Source organism: Opisthorchis viverrini, assembly GCF_000715545.1.
Source record: "Opisthorchis viverrini unplaced genomic scaffold opera_v5_82, whole genome shotgun sequence".
NCBI lineage: Eukaryota > Metazoa > Platyhelminthes > Trematoda > Opisthorchiida > Opisthorchiidae > Opisthorchis > Opisthorchis viverrini.
This window is the reverse complement of record NW_008751738.1, coordinates 894453-914370: the sequence shown is the minus strand read 5'-3', so window position 1 is coordinate 914370 and position 19918 is coordinate 894453. Positions and strand designations below refer to the sequence as shown.

The 19918-nt window shown below is 41.0% G+C and overlaps 1 protein-coding gene across 1 annotated transcript in view; it reads left to right on the top strand.

Moving 5' to 3' along the window:
• Window positions 1-19918, top strand: part of T265_04774 (hypothetical protein) — a gene marked incomplete at both ends in the record, with an annotated part of 25530 nt that overhangs the window by 1639 nt on the left and 3973 nt on the right. Inside the window, 10 exons of the mRNA XM_009169599.1 lie at window positions 2139-2324; window positions 3306-3475; window positions 6280-6344; window positions 6387-6472; window positions 9848-10422; window positions 12249-12423; window positions 14860-14979; window positions 16015-16116; window positions 16165-16344; window positions 19135-19598. Coding sequence (XP_009167863.1) covers window positions 2139-2324; window positions 3306-3475; window positions 6280-6344; window positions 6387-6472; window positions 9848-10422; window positions 12249-12423; window positions 14860-14979; window positions 16015-16116; window positions 16165-16344; window positions 19135-19598 — 2123 coding nt within the window. The remainder of the gene's footprint in view (window positions 1-2138; window positions 2325-3305; window positions 3476-6279; window positions 6345-6386; window positions 6473-9847; window positions 10423-12248; window positions 12424-14859; window positions 14980-16014; window positions 16117-16164; window positions 16345-19134; window positions 19599-19918) is intronic.

Genomic DNA, 19918 nt, shown 5'->3' with positions numbered 1-19918 from the left:
GGCGATCTGGATAGAAACTGACAGCAAAAACGCCACTGATATCAGTTGTATTGCGCTGTAACGTATTGTTTGAAGGAAAGAAAAAAGCTTCCCATGAATTTCACTTGGTACTGAGTCTAAGACTACTTAAGCCATAAAGTGTATTTGATGTGGTTACGCTTGCATTCACATAAAGCAGGCCAATTTAGTAATCACTTCTCAACTAAATGGGTATTTCTTGCCTTCGCAAGTTGCAATTTGGAGGGCTTGATTCACCCGATTTATTGGATGGAGTTAGCAAACACAGGCAATAATACTGTTTGCAAAAAACATAGCAATTGCAGTTACCTAAGGTAAATACAGCCACTGCCATTTAGTGGTAAAAATGTAGAACTCCACGTTTTATGTCAGCGCTTTCATGTGGAACGAGGTATGGGGAGCTGCAACAGAAAACTGAACTGTAAGCTATGGAACAACTGTGGAACTTCCGGAATAAAGTAGCTGTCCGCCATTGAATCCCTGGAAGTGCTGTTTATATTTAATGTCTCGTCAGTCAGAAAAATGTGATACCCGAGTGTACATGAGCATTAGACTACTTGTCGTTGACAATGTTTAGTGTCTTCTTTCTACAGAAATGGAGGGAGAGTGGTTCAGTTCACCCTAAGTTCCCGAAGTGAGGCTCTAGTTAAATTTTGTCTTGAACTCATACCCTTTTGGGGTTCTGATGAGGAAATTCTCCACTGATTTGAAGTTTCAACAGCCAAAAAATGTTTATTGAAGTTACACGAATAAACGTTTGTAATAAAAAATTCAACAAACGATTTTAGCCTTTTTTACAAAAGAAAAGACTTATTCAATTGTGAGGCCCCAGAGTTGTGAACCATCTGTGCACCATAATAACCAAATTAGACTCGTGGTTTTAAATTCCAAATGCGATTGTCTTGGTGAGAAAAATCAGCAATAAACTTATTTTCTGCTACTAAGAGTTTAAATGTTTCATGTTTATTTGCATTATCATGCCAGCATAAAGAAGATTATTCTTCTTGCAACACACGGAACGTTCTCCACATCGCAATACTCGTGCATCGACTTTATTATAAAGACTCATCTACACGTCAAAGTTACATCCAATGGCATGATGTGAAGTAGCAAGTACCCCATCTAAGTCCTATAACAGCACATCCTCTACAGTTTATGATTTCATCGAAATACTATTGTTGTGCTGTTGATACTACACGTTCTTCAAGTAAATTCTAACGACGACACCGCTTTTTGTAAGATGTAAGGATGCGACTGAGTAGGACAGAAAAATTCGTAATTCTCTGAACGAAAAAACACTTAAAATGACAAATCTCCAGTCAAAACGTATTCGCTTCCCCGAAAAAGCTGCTAATTTTGTCTAATTTCTGATTGAGCTGCCTGGTTCATGTGAGTTTTGACTGCACCTTTTGTTCAGTCTCATCCACTCTGTTATGTTATTTGATTATGCATCAAAACTCCGTTGCACGAATTTTCTGGAATAAGTAGAGCAATTTAAAGGGCATTGGCTCCTAAGCCTTCAGATTTGTGGATAGTTCGTGCATTTGAACACACCGAAACTTAGTGCACCGGTCCTGGTCCTGCAGTGACAAATCTAAAAGCCTCGTGTGCACTGCACTTTGTGCTGGGCAACAACAACAGACAGTGCATTCAGGAGATTGTTTACATTCTCTATTTGATGCAAAATCAGTAAGAATATCAGCAACGATCCTTTGCGATGAGCTAGACTCACCGTTTTCAGATTTCCGTTTACTAGCTTCAACTGGAATAAGGGATTAGGGCAAGCCTCGTAACCATGAATTATCAGCCTTCGTTAATTAGTGCCAAGACAGCTGTGATATTCAAGATGAAGACGATACTGGCGATGATGGCAACACGTACCGATGTTCTGGGCTGAAGAGTCAATATGTTTTTCGCTCTTCAATGAATAAAACGAATCGCTTCAGCCTTTTTTATGGCATAAATTTCTTGATCAAAATATTAAGTTGGACAAGGTTGCTACTAGGACCGTTGGGTTGTTCCATTTTAAGTTCATCATTCCTCTTTGGTTGATTGGGGCAGTATCATTTTGTTTCCATCCATAGGTTTTTCAAAAATTGAAAACCTTGAAGAGTATACAGGTTTGCGGTGCCTGTTTCTCGAGGTCAACGGATTAGATAGCCTGACTGGCTTGGAAAACCAAAAAGAGTTGCGTTCTTTGTACTTGGCGAAGAATCTCCTCCGGAAGATTGAGAACTTGGACCATATGCAATATCTTGACACACTGGATGTCAGCAACAACATGATCACTAAGATAGAAAATCTGGGTACGTTCACTTGTGTTTGTGTTTTGTGTGAGAAACTAGTGAGGGAAAACTTGAAGTTGTGTAATCATTCTGTGACGATGGAAATCTCATCTATGTATCTGTTACGAGAATCGGAAGCCAGAGTCCCCTGCTTGGTTCAGCTTGCGAGCAAAATACTGATCTTCGTCACTACTCATTCGGTTATGTGTAATGAGTGAATTTTCCATGGTGCGAAGAGTTATCTCACATTAGCGCTTTAGAGTCCAACTAACGATTCGGCGGTCATAAACTACCACAGTCAGTCTAGCATAGCAAATTGTATATGCCTGAAAGGTACAACACACGCGTATGACTCACTCATTTAGACAGGAACTGGATAGATGTTTATGTGATCAATTCAGTTAACTTGCATACGGATCAACAGCGACTGAAATGGAAATTTAGCCAAGACGCTCCAGAGAAACAAAATACAATGGAATAACATTTAAGTAGTAAAACATCCAGCCCTCCAACTAGAGAGTTCTTTAAAAGTAGCACGAGATAAGTGCCTCAAATCCACATGCATCCCATTTCAAGTTTCACTTCTTTTGGAGATCATCAGTTAAGCAGAGTATCTGGAAGCTGAGGTACTCAAACAATGAACCAAAGAGAAATCTGTTCAAATGTTTACCTTTGGGCTGATATGAATTTCTGAGTTTCCGGGAGCCGCACCTAACTGATAAACATCAACCAAGGCAGATTGTGAGCAACCTTCCAATGCTATCCAAAAACAATGGAAACGCTGTGGAATATCTGCGCAACGGAACCTCTAGGTAAACGGTGTACCACAGATTTCTTAGAGTTATATCAATATGCTGGTGACTACCGTGTTTTTAGTTCCTAGAAACTATTGATTTTGAAGGAAAGGGTCACTAAACTGCAGGTGTGTGGATGGCTTAAGGTCACTACCATATTCACATCAAGATTAACGTTACTTCACGCCACCATTAACTCCCCATACAGATATGCTCCCAAATTTTACCCGGCTGATCATTGCACATAACAAACTGACAAATTTGGAGGATTTGCTTCACGTGATCAACTGTCCACAACTGTCCGTGCTTGATCTGCAACACAACCACATCAAGGATCCAGAGGTCGTGGAGGAGGTCTTTGCCAAGATGCCATCATTGGTAAGCTCCATGCCCTATACAGACGCATGCATTATTTGGCTTTTGACGGATAAAACGTAACAGAAGATAGGCACTGCATGTTACTTCATTGTTCACGAGTGCACCAGCTAAACCGCAAGGAACATGCAGGCTGATAATGCCGAACAAAAAATTGACGTTTACTATTAAGTTAAATGCAAACCCTCAATGTTGTTTACATGGCTAGCAGGGCATAAGCACACCCGTTCGTGTCCGCAAACCGCGCTTAGTACGGCATTATCTTTCAGCAGGTCAGTTGATAGCCTGAAACGACAACGTTCAGACCGATGTAGGACGTTTGAGTCTATCGATTATCCTCGACACAAGTTAACGAAAATGCTCCCGGATAGATACCTATGATAGCCTAGTTGCTGACCGCCACACTTGGACGGCCTTGGACGTCCAGGCACATCCTCATGTAGGAAATCTGCGAAGTAAAACAATCATTAAAATTGGACACAATGTGTTCCCGATTGAACCTGAACTGTGACCATAGCCGTTTGCTTATTACTGTCGGTTTTACACCGCAAAGAAAGATGCCGTCAGGCAAATGTCTCAGAAGTGATTCAGTCCAAATTATTTTTTACTGCAAAATAAAGTTCATGAAAGAAAATCGACCAGATCCTTCTGTAAGTTACACTTGCGATGAGAACGGTGTGGGCAGGTTGAGTATGTAGTTCGTAGTTGGTCATACTACATCTGGAAGCCATCTGAAGCCGAACAAAATTGGTTTCCAAAGAGTGAGCCGAGTTAAAGTCATCTGGATTCGTCCATTTTTGATCGTGTTCAAGAAAACCAATGAGGACGTTAGCCTGATATTCAATCATATCAATGAAGAACACTGACAGATTTTCATCCCAGGAGAGTGGCGATATCCAGCGGCTATAACTAGATGATCTGTTTATTTGTGTCTGACTACACAGTACTAATGATACAGGAATCACTATAGTTGGTAATCGCACTTTGATCGACCTGCCTGGAGAATGAACAAGTAACGCCTACTGGCTTCGAACAGACCCAAAAATGCACATGAAAAATAATGGTCCGGTTTCCCTTAGGAACTATCGCTGGTGGGCTGTGACTGCTGCGGTTGAATCAAACTAGGCTTCACCTTTTCTTCATCCAAATAAACCGATCCACAATCCTCTGCTCTTTTGAGGATACGAGAATCGTAAGATGATTAAAAGTACATGAATAATATCTATCTTTTGTGGTTTTTGCTGTAAATTTAGACAAACTGACAAACCTCACGACGCACCAATAGTTCTATCAGAAAAATCATAATAACCTCCCAGCACACCTAGTTTTCAGTACTTTTTGTTAACTGCTTTTCACCTTTTCTATAACGACAACTAAACTCCAGTATCCTCTTGATCATTATTGCAGGAGTATGGAAAGCCATCTGTTTTGACTGCGACAACTTTTAGGTACCCAGTATTGCTACTTACATAGCTGAGGCTTTCCAATAGATGGCACAATGGAGTTCCATTTTTCCGTCAGGTTTAGATGTCATATTTGTTAAACTCAGTTATTCTCATGTGGTCTAACGTGAACCTAATGACGAAATGATTGCACAGTGACTGCCAAAGTAATTCAGGAAACAAGTGTAATGAGCTAACTAAATACTCTAGACTTGTGATATTCTGCTTACTAAATTCTCTAGTAACAACACTTATTTTTCAGTCCTTTTGAAAGGGTTCGAAACCGACTGAGAAGTCATCGCTTCTGAAGGGCCTGGTAAATTACCGATTGTTTACCAAGCCCTTCTGAAGCATTGAAACTTTTGTTTCTATTTGGGGCCATCTCGGAATGGTACCTAACTAAGCGCTGGTTAGTTCATTTCTGTTCCGGTTGAGAAAATATTCCTTTATCACATCAATTGTAATTCCATCGTCCTATTTTACTTGACTGGCAAATCCAGTTACGTGTCAACATGAACTGCTATTATCTGCTCTCTTGAGGTGCATACCAGACAAGAATACCTTTTGCTTAATTCCGAGTTGTTTGCTCTTATTCTCTGTTTTCCGGCGAAATAGTCCATAATGCACAACTTACATTTATAGGTATGTGTTTTCGGAGCCACCTCGTAGTAAAGATAAATGTTTAGAAGACATGACCCCAATATGATCTTCAGCAATTTCTGTGAATTATGACATAGGACTTCCCCCTTTGTATCCGAAAGTGATGAAAACGATAGCAGCTACGACAATCCACCTACGGTTTTTACCCGTCTAATGACAACTAAGTGACTGATTATGGTCGGATATCGGCGGAGTTTCTCAGGCAAATATAAAATAATGGAATTTTTGCATTTCTTTTTCAGCGCGTTCTGTACAACCAAGGTAATCCTTTCGTGCGGGTCGTTAAAAACTATCGAAAGAAAGTAATCAACCTCTGTGTAAGTCTTTTTTATCTCAAAAATATCGTTGAAGTTTACACGTTCTGCTCGAAATAGATGCGATGCTGTATTCGAAGGCATCCCATGCTAAAAAAAGGAAACAGTATACTGCTATTCAGTGTTTGTCGACAGTTATCAGTACTGTGCAATTCATGAGCGGCTCGAGTATTTTGAATCCATGAGCTTCTCCTTGGTAGTTAAATAATCCATTATTTTGCCAGGAGTGGCTGAACAGTAGTGTGATTCATTTGCGGGCATTGTACAATCACAGAGAAGTTCAATTTTATTTGGGCATCACTTCAAACAATATGCATGGTTTGCACTTTAATTTGATAAAATGTCAGTCGCATAATGAATTAAGTTACTTCCCGATTTTTTCTCATTGCAGAAACAGTTGACTTACCTCGATGATCGCCCAGTTTTCCCAAAAGACCGCGCTTGCGCCGAGGCTTTGTAAGTTTCTACAAATTCCCCGATTAGTTTTTTTGCTTCCAGTTATGAGGGTGGCGCCGAGTTGGAGAATGAAGTCCGTCAGAAATGGAATGCAGAAGAACAGCAGAAAATAATAGACAGTTGCCGATGTGAGTTTTTTTAACGGAACTAACCGGTGCCAATGCCTAGCAGATGTCAGTCAACTCTATCAATCGTGGGTGGTCAGAATACCCATCCCCATTTATTTAGACCTCCTCAAAGCAAACTAGTTTTTGCACGATCCGATCATTCAGGGACAAATAAGTTTTCCAGTAGAGAAAAAATCAAGTTTCAATAACCTGAATAACTGCCCATATGTTTTCTCTCCCCAACGTGGGTACCACTTCTGGCTAAACGTTCACAGGGAAGGTCTTTCTTTGCAAAAAAGGATTAGTCCAAGTTATGGCAAGCGACCTGTGGTAATAACGAAAGTCTCGTTATAAAAGTAACAGGAATTGTTCTTTGTAACCTGCTACTGATCCAATGGCCTTCAGTGTGATAAGGTTGGGCAACGTTGGTTGTATCCACATATTGATTGGCTGCTATGATGTTTGTTGAGCCAGACATTTATCCGTGGGTACATTTCCTCACTGGCCGACTGCGCGTAATCACTATGCATTAGTCTCAACTTTTCGAAACCGGTCAGTGCCACGTTATCAACAAGCATAAAGTTATGGACCTTTTTCAGACATTTATCTGTTATCCACTTAGAAAGCTGAATGCAGTGTGAAAGGAATGACACGCGACCATTGGAAGTTCAAAAGGAACTGAACAATTTCTTGTGACATCCAGACAGAAGGATGCCTCCATTCTGTGTGGATATACGGGCGACTCATCTACATTTTCTGAGTGAATATACACAGTAGACCGCACTTGTTAGACCTCACTCTGTTCTCTAAAGCAATGCCTCTAGAGTATCACTTCTCTCACTGTAGAAAAGAATTACGAGGGTTATTTCTGTCGTCTTTCTGGAGTGACTTCCCTTCAGTTACCTTACATTGGTATGAGAATCTTTCACTACATAAAACAGTGGATATTCTCTTTATCCTCACAATAATGTGCCTATTTACGGCATTGATATCATACCACCACCTTAGACCAAGTAGTCGAATCAAAGCCCATCCAATCACAGCGGTGCCAAATTTGGTTGGATGCAGTCGGAGTTTTAGGGAATCGGGTAGAGGTTTGGGTAGGGAGGCGATAGATTCTGCTGACACCTAACCTGCGTAGAATGGATCGTTTTCTACTTCTGATTGTTCACTTTAAATCAACCGGCTCTCCAAAAACCGATCTATCCTCAATTTTTTTCATTTTTTCAATATGCGCGCATTTTTGCGGTCTATTATCATTTAATACTTCTGATTGTTCACTTTAAATCAACCGGCTCTCCAAAAACCGATCTATCCTCAATTTTTTTCATTTTTTCAATATGCGCGCATTTTTGCGGTCTATTACTCATTTAATAACTGCAGTCGCATGAAGTGTGGAGCGCTCTGTTAGCTGAAGAGAACTGGCAAAAAAATGAGTAGCACCAGTTCGGATTATCTGGCATTAAGTCACTGCGGGCACAGCGCCTACTGAATAAATGGCTTTTTTACATGAAACTCCCTTTGTCTGAGAACAGCCTCGTGATTGGAGTATGCCTACCTATTAAAAGAAACGTTTTACCGATATCTCCCCTTTCAATCGTCATAGAAGTGCATCGGTTCGGCTGATCTGAGCTTAAGGTGACAGTTCCATACTACTGATAAGAGTGAAACATCAGAAAGGTGTTTTATGTGAAGTTTCGTCGGAGTACCCTTCGAAAATCTTCAGGGAGTTATGTCCCCTTAGGAACAGAGCTGTATAACTGGTCGGTAAACCCACAGAGAAAACTTCTTCTTACTTAAGTGAGACAAAATGAATGATGCAACAACAACAACAATGATGCGACAAGAATGCCACGAAAACCGAAAAACAAATTTGAGGTGGATCGCCGGTTTGTTAGGAAATCCGGTCCTCCTATCTGACGACAACCATTGACAAGCACCATATTTGGATCCCCGAGAGTGTTCCAAAAATGGTGAATACTTTGTCAAACAAATAGATGGCAGATTTTGTTGAGTGTCTTTCTCCTTTATTTTCATGTCCAAGTACCAAAGTTGGTGGTTGAAACCACTCAGTCATTAATTAAACTTCTCGGCTGAACTGCCATTCTGGCATTCTGATGTAAGCTCCCTCATTTTAGAAAAACCGCTTCCTGAGACAGGACTATTCAGCTTCATAAAGGTTTCAGATACACGCTACCCAGGTGGGCCTGCCACACCTGCAAAATTCTCGATCCAGAATCAGGTCCTGGAGACCGTGTTACTCCATGTCCTTCTTGACCGCATTGAACCAGGTTTTCTACCGTCTCCAAGGGAGTAGTGCCATTCTCGACGTCATGTGGGGGCTAATACCCTCATACGGCAAATAAGTCACGAAAAGTTGCTTACAACTTAGATTATTTATCCAGTGATTTAATGTGTTCAACATGTAATTTTGGCAATAACGTGGACGGTCGCAACAATGGTTAAGCAAATTGTTTAGGGTGAACAAAGCCCGGACATCGATTCTACTGTACGTGCATCAACCACAACGTTATCGAATAAATATTGTTTTTTCCAAGAAGTTAAACATCACTTTTGTATCTTTTGGTAACGATCGCCAATTGGGGTGTCTTTCAGTCTCTCACAATAAATATTCCTTCAAATGCTCTTACCAGAAGCATATTTATCCGCATCGTACATATGCCTTACTATAAATTAGTTTGTTTTCTCTCTATCCTCTAATCTGCCCGATATCGGTAGCAGTGGACAAGAGCGGGTCTAATACGTGCATCAACCACAACGTTATCGAATAAATATTGTTTTTTCCAAGAAGTTAAACATCACTTTTGTATCTTTTGGTAACGATCGCCAATTGGGGTGTCTTTCAGTCTCTCACAATAAATATTCCTTCAAATGCTCTTACCAGAAGCATATTTATCCGCATCGTACATATGCCTTACTATAAATTAGTTTGTTTTCTCTCTATCCTCTAATCTGCCCGATATCGGTAGCAGTGGACAAGAGCGGGTCTAAATGCAAAAATCGCAATGGCCTCTGACTTGATGGTTTCATAATATACAAATATTCTGATGAAATTTCGTGTGCGTTTGATGGACTCTATTTTAGCCAAGATAGAACTTGTGTTCATTTAGAGGATCAAAATTAAAGTATAGCTTCTTATGCTCTAGTGTACCTTTCTGATTTTTTTTCATAAGAATCACGGACTTTGTTCCTGTGTTTTTTGTGATGATGGCTTGCAAAGCACCGTCTTGGCGGTAGTGAAATATCAAATAATGCTTCCGCATAACTCTGCTGTTTGGTGGAATAAAAACCACTAGTTATCCAATGCGGAGTCTTTCTCTAAACTCCTTTAAATGGACGATACGTAAACATCAGTACTGGTTTCTTTTTTCACAGGGTTAAGAGAGAAGCGGCAAATCATTGAGGCAAAGCGGCGTGAAAAGGAATTGCGCGAAGCCGCTGAAGCCGCGGGCTTACCAACGGACAATATCCATGTAAACCCCGGAGATATTGATTGGCTCTACGGTGCCAGTCAGCAGGATGTAGACGAAGAAACTGAGAGGAACGGGGACGAGGATCAAGGAGACAAAACCGAAGAACTGTCCGAACCAGAACAAAATAACTCAGAAAAGGTCACTTCTGGCGCAGGTGATATGGATGAATTTCAGCGGACTCAGCCAAGATTGGGGCCGATTATGGCAGCTCAAATGATCGAAGAGGTTTGTGACGAGCTTCACGAGATTTGTACAGGAGCTTCAAAGCCAAGAAATTCCGCTTCAAAGGAAGAGGAGGAATTACGAGCATTTGGACAGATTACTGATAATGATGGTGCGTTTTCTACCAACGGGAGCGAACCATCTGGCCCTAGAGATGGCGAATCCGATATGTCGGAACAAGATGCGCACCTCTGTCATACAAAGCCACACAAAGGACAAGAATTTCAATCTAGCCTAACAGTAGAAAACATTAATGTAAGTTCGGTGAATGAAGTTTTCGAGTAAAGTCCATAAAATGTGCACATACTAACTCCTATTCCTGTTTGATCGCAGGCGCCATAGGCAAAATTTTGTCCAAAAGCTTTCCTTTTTTTCTGTCGGGGTATTGGTGAACTTGAATCTGGTTGAATGTCGTCGTGTAAACTTACATACCGTATACTACCAAAAAGATTCTTCCAAAGTGAGAGTGAATTGGCTGGCATTTACAAGATTCATTTTATCGAAATCCATATTCGGCACATTCGTGAGATTTTTCCCTCCCTATACGCGCAACGAATATGCGATCTGCTTTGGATACGATTCACTAGGTCCTCTTGTAAATAAACCCGAAACGAGGTGAATTCTACGGAAGGAAGAATACACACAAAATTTACACGGTACAAGTGAAATAACGAATTGTTTGATTTGATAGCACTTACTATGAATAGGATGATGAACTGTGTCAGTGCTCGTCCAGAAAGGGTGAAGAAGTCTATACAAGAACCGCAACACCCGGTCGATGGGCTTGCTACTAGGACTAACTGAGATTCCTCTATTCACAAACAAAACCAAAAACTCGTGCCCAAATGGGAACTTAGAAGGTGTTACAGAAGAAACAGTTGGTCTTTGACGAACCACTCGACGCATATTTAGATATTTCTGTTTCATTTTGTTTCCCAAATAAGTGCACTATCGAGAAGCATTTTTATATTCGTTCCCGGTTGTCCGCATTATCTTCATCATTATCTACTGTGCTTGTGGTACAGTGGTTTTATTTCGTCCATCGATGATTTGGGAAGATAGAGTAGACAGCTGCTCATTGGAGGCAAGAGCTGATAAATTTTTGCGTAAATACAAGTCTGTCAGTAGAATTTTAAGTATGGGGATTGGAGGAGCTATCCCTGTGCCAGACTTGCGCTTTTCTCATCTTCCAATATCTTACAAACATTCAAACAAACTGAGCAGTCAATTTAGCACAGGTCTTCATATCAGCACATCAGCTTAGTAACAGCTGTTCTGTTCGTGGTCAAACAGTTCAATAAGCTGAGAAATTTTGCTGCCACCATGCAATATTTCACTGCACTCGGTGTTGAACCATTTGCAACAATACTGTCAATGTCAGCTAATAATTGGACTGCCATCTAGACAGTCGAGGTACGAACATTCTGTGTGAAGTCGTTCCGGAAGCTATATGGTGATTAGATATACACTCCTAATATGCCTAATACCATTGATGACGTCAGTTGCATTGATCTTGAGAAGTGTATAGAGGCAAATGAGTCTAACTGACCTACGACCGAATCTCACGATGAAATAGGAATTTTTAGCTGTGCGAATTCATGGTATAGTACGACAAGGGTACTAAGCAGCCTAAGTGGAAGTATAAGCTCGCATCTGATGATGTAAAATAAGCATACTACTTAATAAATGAAGTAAAAACAATACGATTATAAAAATAACGGGTTATTCCGTTCCAGTATGTGTGAAAGATGTGATACTGACGTGAGTAGGGATTTTCAAATTTTCAACTAACGTTGGTAAGCTGTTCAGACTTTTAGTAAAACTTTATTTCCAAAAAGCGCACTGAGATAATCGCCGCAGATTTTGAAGTAACTCACACCCGTTTAAGTCTAACAGCAAATGGATAATATCTGACTAATTAAACACACTGCTTCACGTCTTTACGGTTATTTAAAATAAGAGCGAGCCAGCGGCTCCAGTACACTATGTTCCAAGTTCCAATGTTCCACACCCTTTAAGCTAAGCAATTGGTGCAGCAAATCAATTTGATTTTCGTCCGTATCTGCCTCCTTTATTTTCAGATAGCCTCTGAAATGCCTTCAAGTGGAGAGGCATGCCCAAATACGACCAGTGAACCAGAAGTAGTCACAATTGCGCGACGATTCTCCGAAACGGAGGAAGTGTCCATCTTTGGATGTTGCAAGCAAGTGCAATCTAACATTCAGGACTCGCTCATTTCGCAGCTGTTGATTTCAAGTGAGTTTTTGTGCATTCCTGTAAGTTGAATGGATAAAATCTCCAAAATGTAAAGGAAATTCTGTTGGGCGGTTTGAGGAACCGGCATTTTCAGTGGATGTCATTGTGGTGTATTTTTAAACAAAAACGTTTTTATTTTCCATTTGTTTCTACTAACAATCAAACTTGGAAGAAATTTACAAAGGCCCAGTTCTACAAGCTAGTTTGCGATTATGGGTAAACACGGGAAAATAGGCACTCGAAGATATTCACTACAAACTTTTACTTTTCCCACCAACCATGCAGCGACAACAACTCGGGGATGTGGATATCCATTGACAACATTTAACGTAATAGAATGAGAGAAAATGGGTAGATACGGAGAGTAAAATAGTTCACATGTTCGTTTTGGTAGGAAATACCCAAATTCTATTGGAGGGGAAATTTCTTTGGGGTGGTTAGCGCTTGAAAAAAAAATAATTGGACGGACTTTGTTCCGAATTGGCGAGGCCTGAAGACATCAATTTTTGGTGAATGATTATCGTAAATACTGGTGGAAGATAGAAAATACAGTGTTTTCAATACGTGGGATGAATGGGAACTTAAACGTTCTATAGAAAACCTATTCCCTGATTTGAGTGATTTGAAATCGCCATGTCAATCGCAGGGCAGAAAACGTGCCAGAAGACGGGACTTTAGCAACCCAAGAACTCGTCATGTCGAGGTTAGTATGTTTCCTCTTAATGTTAGCCCGATGTCTAGCAATCAGCTTTTGTCATTTCGACGATTGTGTTGGAAGAGTTTTCCAAGCACTTACGGAAGGCTATGTGAAGAAAGGTATATCCATATGCGTCAAAAAATACTCCCATCTCCAAGTCTCTCGATGCATGTTGCGCCAAAAAACTATGGTATGACTTGCTACAATTTCTAGCATTCTTCGCAACAGAATTCCAACAATCTTGGTGATTCCTGTGAAGTCCAACAATCATACTGATTTAACCCAAAAATCTGTGCGTGCTTTCCCAATTGACTGAAAAATATTCCAGAAAGATAGCTGAAATGCATGCAAGGGAATCAGCGGAAAAAAGCACTTGAAAATCCTATTAAAAGACATTCATGTAGATCATCAAGCAATACAATTTTATTTACTACTTATACGTATATTCTAAACGCAATAATTATCACCGTCAGGTTTCGAGCTGTAAGTTGCAAAGATTGGAGAGAAACGGTTCGGTTTCTATGAAAGCAAAACTCACCAGATGTGTTCAATTAGTAGAGGAATAAAGAGGAGAGAGTGGAGAGGAAGAAGAGCTGGAATCTTAGATAGATCATCACCAGCCAGTGAGTGATGGGCAAATCAAAAACAGTTTAAATGAATATTTACCTAAGAACTGATTTGTGAATACCTATAAGTGGAACAATAACCAAATAAGTGCACAGCTATCGTTTCAGAAGAGCTTGGTAAACAATCGGTAGTTTTTATTTGGGCAAAGTTTCGTTTTTGACATTAAAGCTTCATTAGGCCAAGTGAACAGGTCACTAAATTGGCCAGGTTATAAGTCAGAAGGTGAACCAATCAGTAAGTCCTCTTCATACTAGATCAGTGTTGAGTGTCAATTGACGACTCTTGTTGGCTAGTGTGGTTGCCAAAATCTTGAAAATCTTGATTGAAAAGTGCACAGCTAGTTTGAAAGATACTGAATTGCAAAGCTCTGGTCTTCCATAATGTGACATTAATGAACCGCATTGTCATGCTTTCCGTAGTTGGCAGCATTATATGTAATGGATGGTGTATTCTACGCCAGTTGTTCCACAGACTGTCCAGTAATTTTGGAATTGAACTGTCCGCACTGTTTTATGCAAGCATTGGAACAGAATCAGCTCTTCTCTCGATGAGAGCTTCGTTATGTGGCCGGGTTACCTTTCCCTTTGTTTGTGTGCGGCAGACACGGAGAAGAATCTCCGTTTTGATGTCTATTTATGAAAGGCATGCGGTCTCAGGTGTTTGCTAACGATATAAAATGTCATTTTCCGACGATCTAGTTTGACAGTTGAGTTCAGGTTTTCGTTGTTTTAGTCCAGGAGAAGCGGTCATGAATCAAAAGCCATCTGGAAACTATACACCCACAAGTTTCTTCATTTCGGAATCAGTGTGATGTCGAATTTCCTCTTGTTGTGCCAGGCGCTTCTGAAACTTTGAACTACACTCAAGAGCGTTTTGACCCCATCGTCAAATATAATATTTTTAAGAACACTCCCTGTGTCTTGAGCTAAAATCATAACATGGTATCTTCGTTCTTTTAAGTTGAAAAAATCAAGTCCATACGAAGTAAATTTGCGGATGCGCTTCTTGACAGAAAATCATGCTCTGAAGGTGCTGATTGCTTTTTCTCAGGTAGTGAAAACAAGCACATGCAGATATCTGCTTACTCAATGTCTCCCACATTATCTTTGTAGACAATTCAAATCAGATTCTCGAACCAGATGATGAGTCTGGTAAAGATTCGATCGAGAACCTTCATGCTTCTTCACCCCTGTACCGCATGCAGCATAAAGCCCCGAAAGATCTGGTTAAAGGTTAGTCAAAATGCTTACCAGAAGTCGACTGCCTTCTGGATCCGTTTGCGGTCGGCTGGGAATTCGATGTAGAATATGTACAAATTATTCCTTCAAGGGATATACTCTTGCATGAAGATGAAGTTATTGGTCTTTTTTAGTCTTACACCCCCCAGAGGCCTCCAGATATTTCCTCTCTCCATAAATGCATATATATATATATATACATATATATACAAAAAACCGATAAATTGTTAAGGAATTTCTATGATTGATCAAAGGAACTTTTTACGGGACTAGAGGGATCAGAATTCTCTTCGAGTTGTAACTTTAAAATTCCAAAATTTTAACATGGTCGAAATGGCCGTTTCTTCACTAAATAAGAAGGTGTGCAGACTGGACAGGAGAGGTTTTATAAGTGATGTATTGGTCAATTTTTCTCGTTGCCAGTTTAGGCACACACCTTATACTAAGCGGCAGAACTATCATCCCTAATCATTTTACTTGACGAGTGGTGTTTCTAAACCGACGGCTGTCGGATCTTGAGTTTACCGTGTCATGAACGGATATATCGTACTTCGTGAACCAAAGACACGGCAAGTAAATTATACCAGAGTTTTTTTTCGAGAAATTGCACTTCCTTCGATGTACCAACCGCTCATACCCCATAAGTTACGAAGGTCAGGTCACGTAGCTCGTACATCAAATGACCACTCACCTCGCTGCCCAGCCTTTTGTCGATTAGAGTTGACCCAAGGCGGGGAAATCCTTAACTCCGTAAAAGCATGAAAGCCCTTAATGGCCGGTTTAGTAGCACTGATAACTGTTCCAGGAGAGGGAAGAACTAGTGATCCTGAAGAAATTCTGGTGTAAACGATGACCTCGTTTGTGAATTCTCCTCTTTCATTCTACCAGGATATAATGAAAACGGTTTTCGTAAGTTGACCTTAACTTCAAAATTACTGATAATTTCAGTCAGCTCTGGTAAGCAAAACCTGAGAATTGTTCACAAGCGTTAGAATTCACCCTTCTTTTTCGCTTTTGTGCGCTTTGCAGAGTGTCACTGGGCGAACACTTCCGAAGCGCCTGCGGCAAGCGAGTGGACAAATACTCTCGAATCGACAAACCCAAAAATTATTGAATTAGACGTCGATGCAGGTAAATACTCTTCTGACAGGCATCGGTTTTCATGCAACACGTTTTCAGATTTAGTTCCGAATTCTGAGTCTGAATCAGTTCCGCAAAATGAAAATCCCACTCTGACTGAGCAAAAACAGGCAAACCTCGAAGCTTGGATACAAGCCAAACAATGTGAGGATCTGACTGCAGTTAATCCGGCTCAACTGATTAGTACAAATAATGCGCTGCTTACCGGGGCAAATGAGGGTAAGAACTTTTGGCGTTTACAGTCTATCCGGTGATGCTACAATATTCGGATTCTCCAACTAATACGGACAAAAAACGGGATTGTCTAGTAAATTTCACTTCAGGTTGTTGGAGATGTTTACATATAATCCGAACTTCATCTAGTATGTGGTTCAGAGGAATTTTTGAGAAGTTTCCATGGAATCACCTTGCACTCTTTAGAACAAAAAAACCACTGTATTCTGACCTTCCTGTCGTGAGTTGTATAGCAAAGCAGATGACCGCGATTATTAAGACCCTTCGGTTGCTTTATTAATTATTCATCAGAATCATAGGGGAGGCATCAAGTTTAGCATTCATTTCGAAGTCATTTCGTGTTATTGAACTAGACACTTGTATGAGCAGAATGATATCATAGGTTTTGTTTTAACGACTGTCACTCACTGCTGGGTGTATCGTTCATTTTGTTTGTGCCACAAAGAGTTTTGTCGTCTAACGTGAAAGTTACTGTTTCAAAGGCATTCCTAGCACGAAGACATGTTATTGAGCACTGGCGCTACCTCAATTAGCAACAAAATTCACGAACTCTGCAAAAAAATTATGAAGCACGAATGATATGAATTGGATGTGTCTTGACTGTAAAAACACTCCGCAGTAAACAAAACGTCGGATTGTGACATCTTATTCCAATACGTAATGATTTGACTTTGAACGTCCTATGCGACCTGCCTCGCTGTTTAAATAGATTATTGGCATTCATAATGAAGTCCTGTTTTTACCTTTTTAATCTTAGATGGAGTTGAGGAAGAAATTAACCTTGAAGAACGGACGGTAGGTCTGGTGTAAAACTGTTCAAATCTCTCTAAGATTGGCGAAATACACTCAATTTCATACCAATTTGGTTTTGACGGAAGGTTCACCTGAGACCAAGTTGAATCTCTCGCTTATGATATTTTTAAGCAGCTGAATGAATGAAACATCACAAATGGGGGATTCATTTGTGTTCCCGGTGAGTCCCCCGTCAAGACCAAATTGATATCCGAATGAGTGCAATTCACTAATTTCTTACAATTTGAGTTCAAGTGGAACATAAGGTCGACGGAAACTCGGGAACTGCGCCTACCTGCTGAGCTCCAAGAAGGGCAAAACCGGTAGTATGTTGCTGAGGGGATTTTAGGCGACATCATGGATAGTGGATTATCTCTCCGGATTAGTTCGCATATTGTGGCATTATCTGTTTTCGTAGCCGTAAACCACGAACGGAGCAGGATAACTAAAACTAAGTCAATTGTTTCGTTTGAATTATATGAAATTTCCGTCTCTCGTGTTTTGTAAGGGGCACGAAGTACTACTATAGCGCTTCAGTTTCTCAAGTCCCCAGTTTCCTTTGGAAGCATTTTTAACCAAGCACCGCATTTTTATCTTATTGCTACTTGCTGTTAATTGATCAGGATAGTGGAGCTATGGTTTGGTCGTTAATATTTTGTTTCGTGTCTACAACCATGGAGGTTAAATGGTTAGAACTTTAGCTATGGCCAACAAAAGATGACAGGTTTTTTGTCAGTTGTCACTGGAAGCATTCGACCTTTTTATCGGAATGTTCAGCTTATATGGAAAACTGAAAGGTTGGAGAGAAACGGAGGCATTCGAAAGGACTTTTGTGTTTTATTTCACCTTGTATTGTTCTCTTTGTCTGTGCAAAAGTGACGACCTCGCGATATGCTGAATTTTGCATCGACGACTAGTTTAAAGATAGCTCAGTAGCTAAGGTGCAGACTTACTGACCGGAATTTCCAAGTTTTGAGTGTAACCTTGCAAGCTCCACCGCCATTGTACTGGCTTGATTAGCCTGACAATATTTTAGCCCTCATGCTTCCTTTGGAAAGCATGGCAGGTAGGCCCTGAAAGACTGTCGCAGTTGAGTGATTACTGTCATTATTAGTCCAGAGGAGATTGAAACACTGTTTTTCTCGTCTCTGTAGCGAGCTTAGTTGAAACTAAACACTCTTTCTACGTGCAACATATCTTCAGTAGCAGTCCGCGTTCTAAGTGACCATAGATACAGCTAAGAGGTTTTCAGCATTCGACTATAAAGTGTGTACATTTTTATCGGCGTTACTCATGTAGGCTATTTTACCGTCATCTTCCAAACAACGGGCGCAGAATGTTCTATACATTTAGATCAGTTATTAGCTGCAGTAAGAAAATTTGCTCTATTTTTTAGAAAAACGGTGACAGACACAAACCTAGTATCACTTGTTTCCTAAGCTGAATAACTAACGTTGGGATCTTCGTGACTGACCAACAACACACTAAACCCAGGTACACGCAAATGTGAAGAACAAAGGTGTAGAACTCATATCAACCGCTGTGATAAGGTTAATGCTAACATTGTTGGGTAGCTTTCCTACTGAATTCAGCCAGCTTCGACGCAAACAAATCATTCTGCGACGAACTTTTTAGGCCATTCCATGATGTTGTCCTGTTTAGGAAGCTTAACGTCTCACCAACACTAGGAAATACTTTGACCTACTCCTGACAGTTTCTCACTAACTCCCCTTCACTGCTGTTACACAGCGAAGTTTGACATAGAGTACGGACGTTAAAAGCCCCTATATAGAAAGGATCTTGTGGATTTAGAAAGGTGTTATTTTGTTTAAGGTTTGTAGGCAGCGTGGAGCATAAGGCCCTTCGGTCAGATGACAGACAGTCAAATGGCCCAGCGACGTTTGCTTGTGCAGTGGGAAGGGGTTGGGGAGGGACATCGGTGGACGCTGAACATCGAGTACGCAGACGACATAGCTCTTCTAGGATCTGACCCCGTGGCATTGCAAACAATATTAAATAATCTAAATAATTATGCCTCGCGGTTCGGCATGTGCTTCACACCTGCAAAGTGTAAAGTGTTACTGCAAGACCGGGTGGACTCGAACCCTAGCCTCATGCTTGCAGGTGAACCCATTGAGGTAGTAGCCAAATTTGTTTACCTGGGCAGCTGCATCAGTCCCGGTGGTCTCGCGAAAGATGATATTTCCATCCGGATTGGGAAGGCCAGAGCAGCTTTTGCGAACCTACGTCACCTGTGGCGTAGGCGTGACATCAGTTTCTCTGTCAAGGGTCGGGTTTACAATGCTGCGGTGCGCTCCGTATTACTATATGGATCAGAAACCTGGCCACTGCGCGCCGAGGACGTCAAAAGACTTTCAGTGTTTGACCATCGATGTCTTCGGAGCATTGCCCGAATCTGGTGGGAACATCGGATGCGCAATCTCGAAGTACGTCAAATGGTATTCGGGAGAAATAACTCACCCTCGATAGATGAACTGATCACACTGCACAGGTTGCGTTGGCTTGGCCACGTGCTGCGTATGCCAGTCGACCGACTTCCTCGAAGGGCTCTTTTCGCCCAACCATGTGAAGGGTGGAAGAGAGCCACAGGCGGTGAAGCAATGACTTGGCAGCGAAGTATGAAAGCCATTACCAGCAAACTCAGCTGCGCTGGTCACTGCCGTCTTCCTGGATGGGGACCCCGAGACGGGCCACATCAATGGCTAGAGACATTATCAGACATGGCCCAGTCACGCCCTCAATGGCG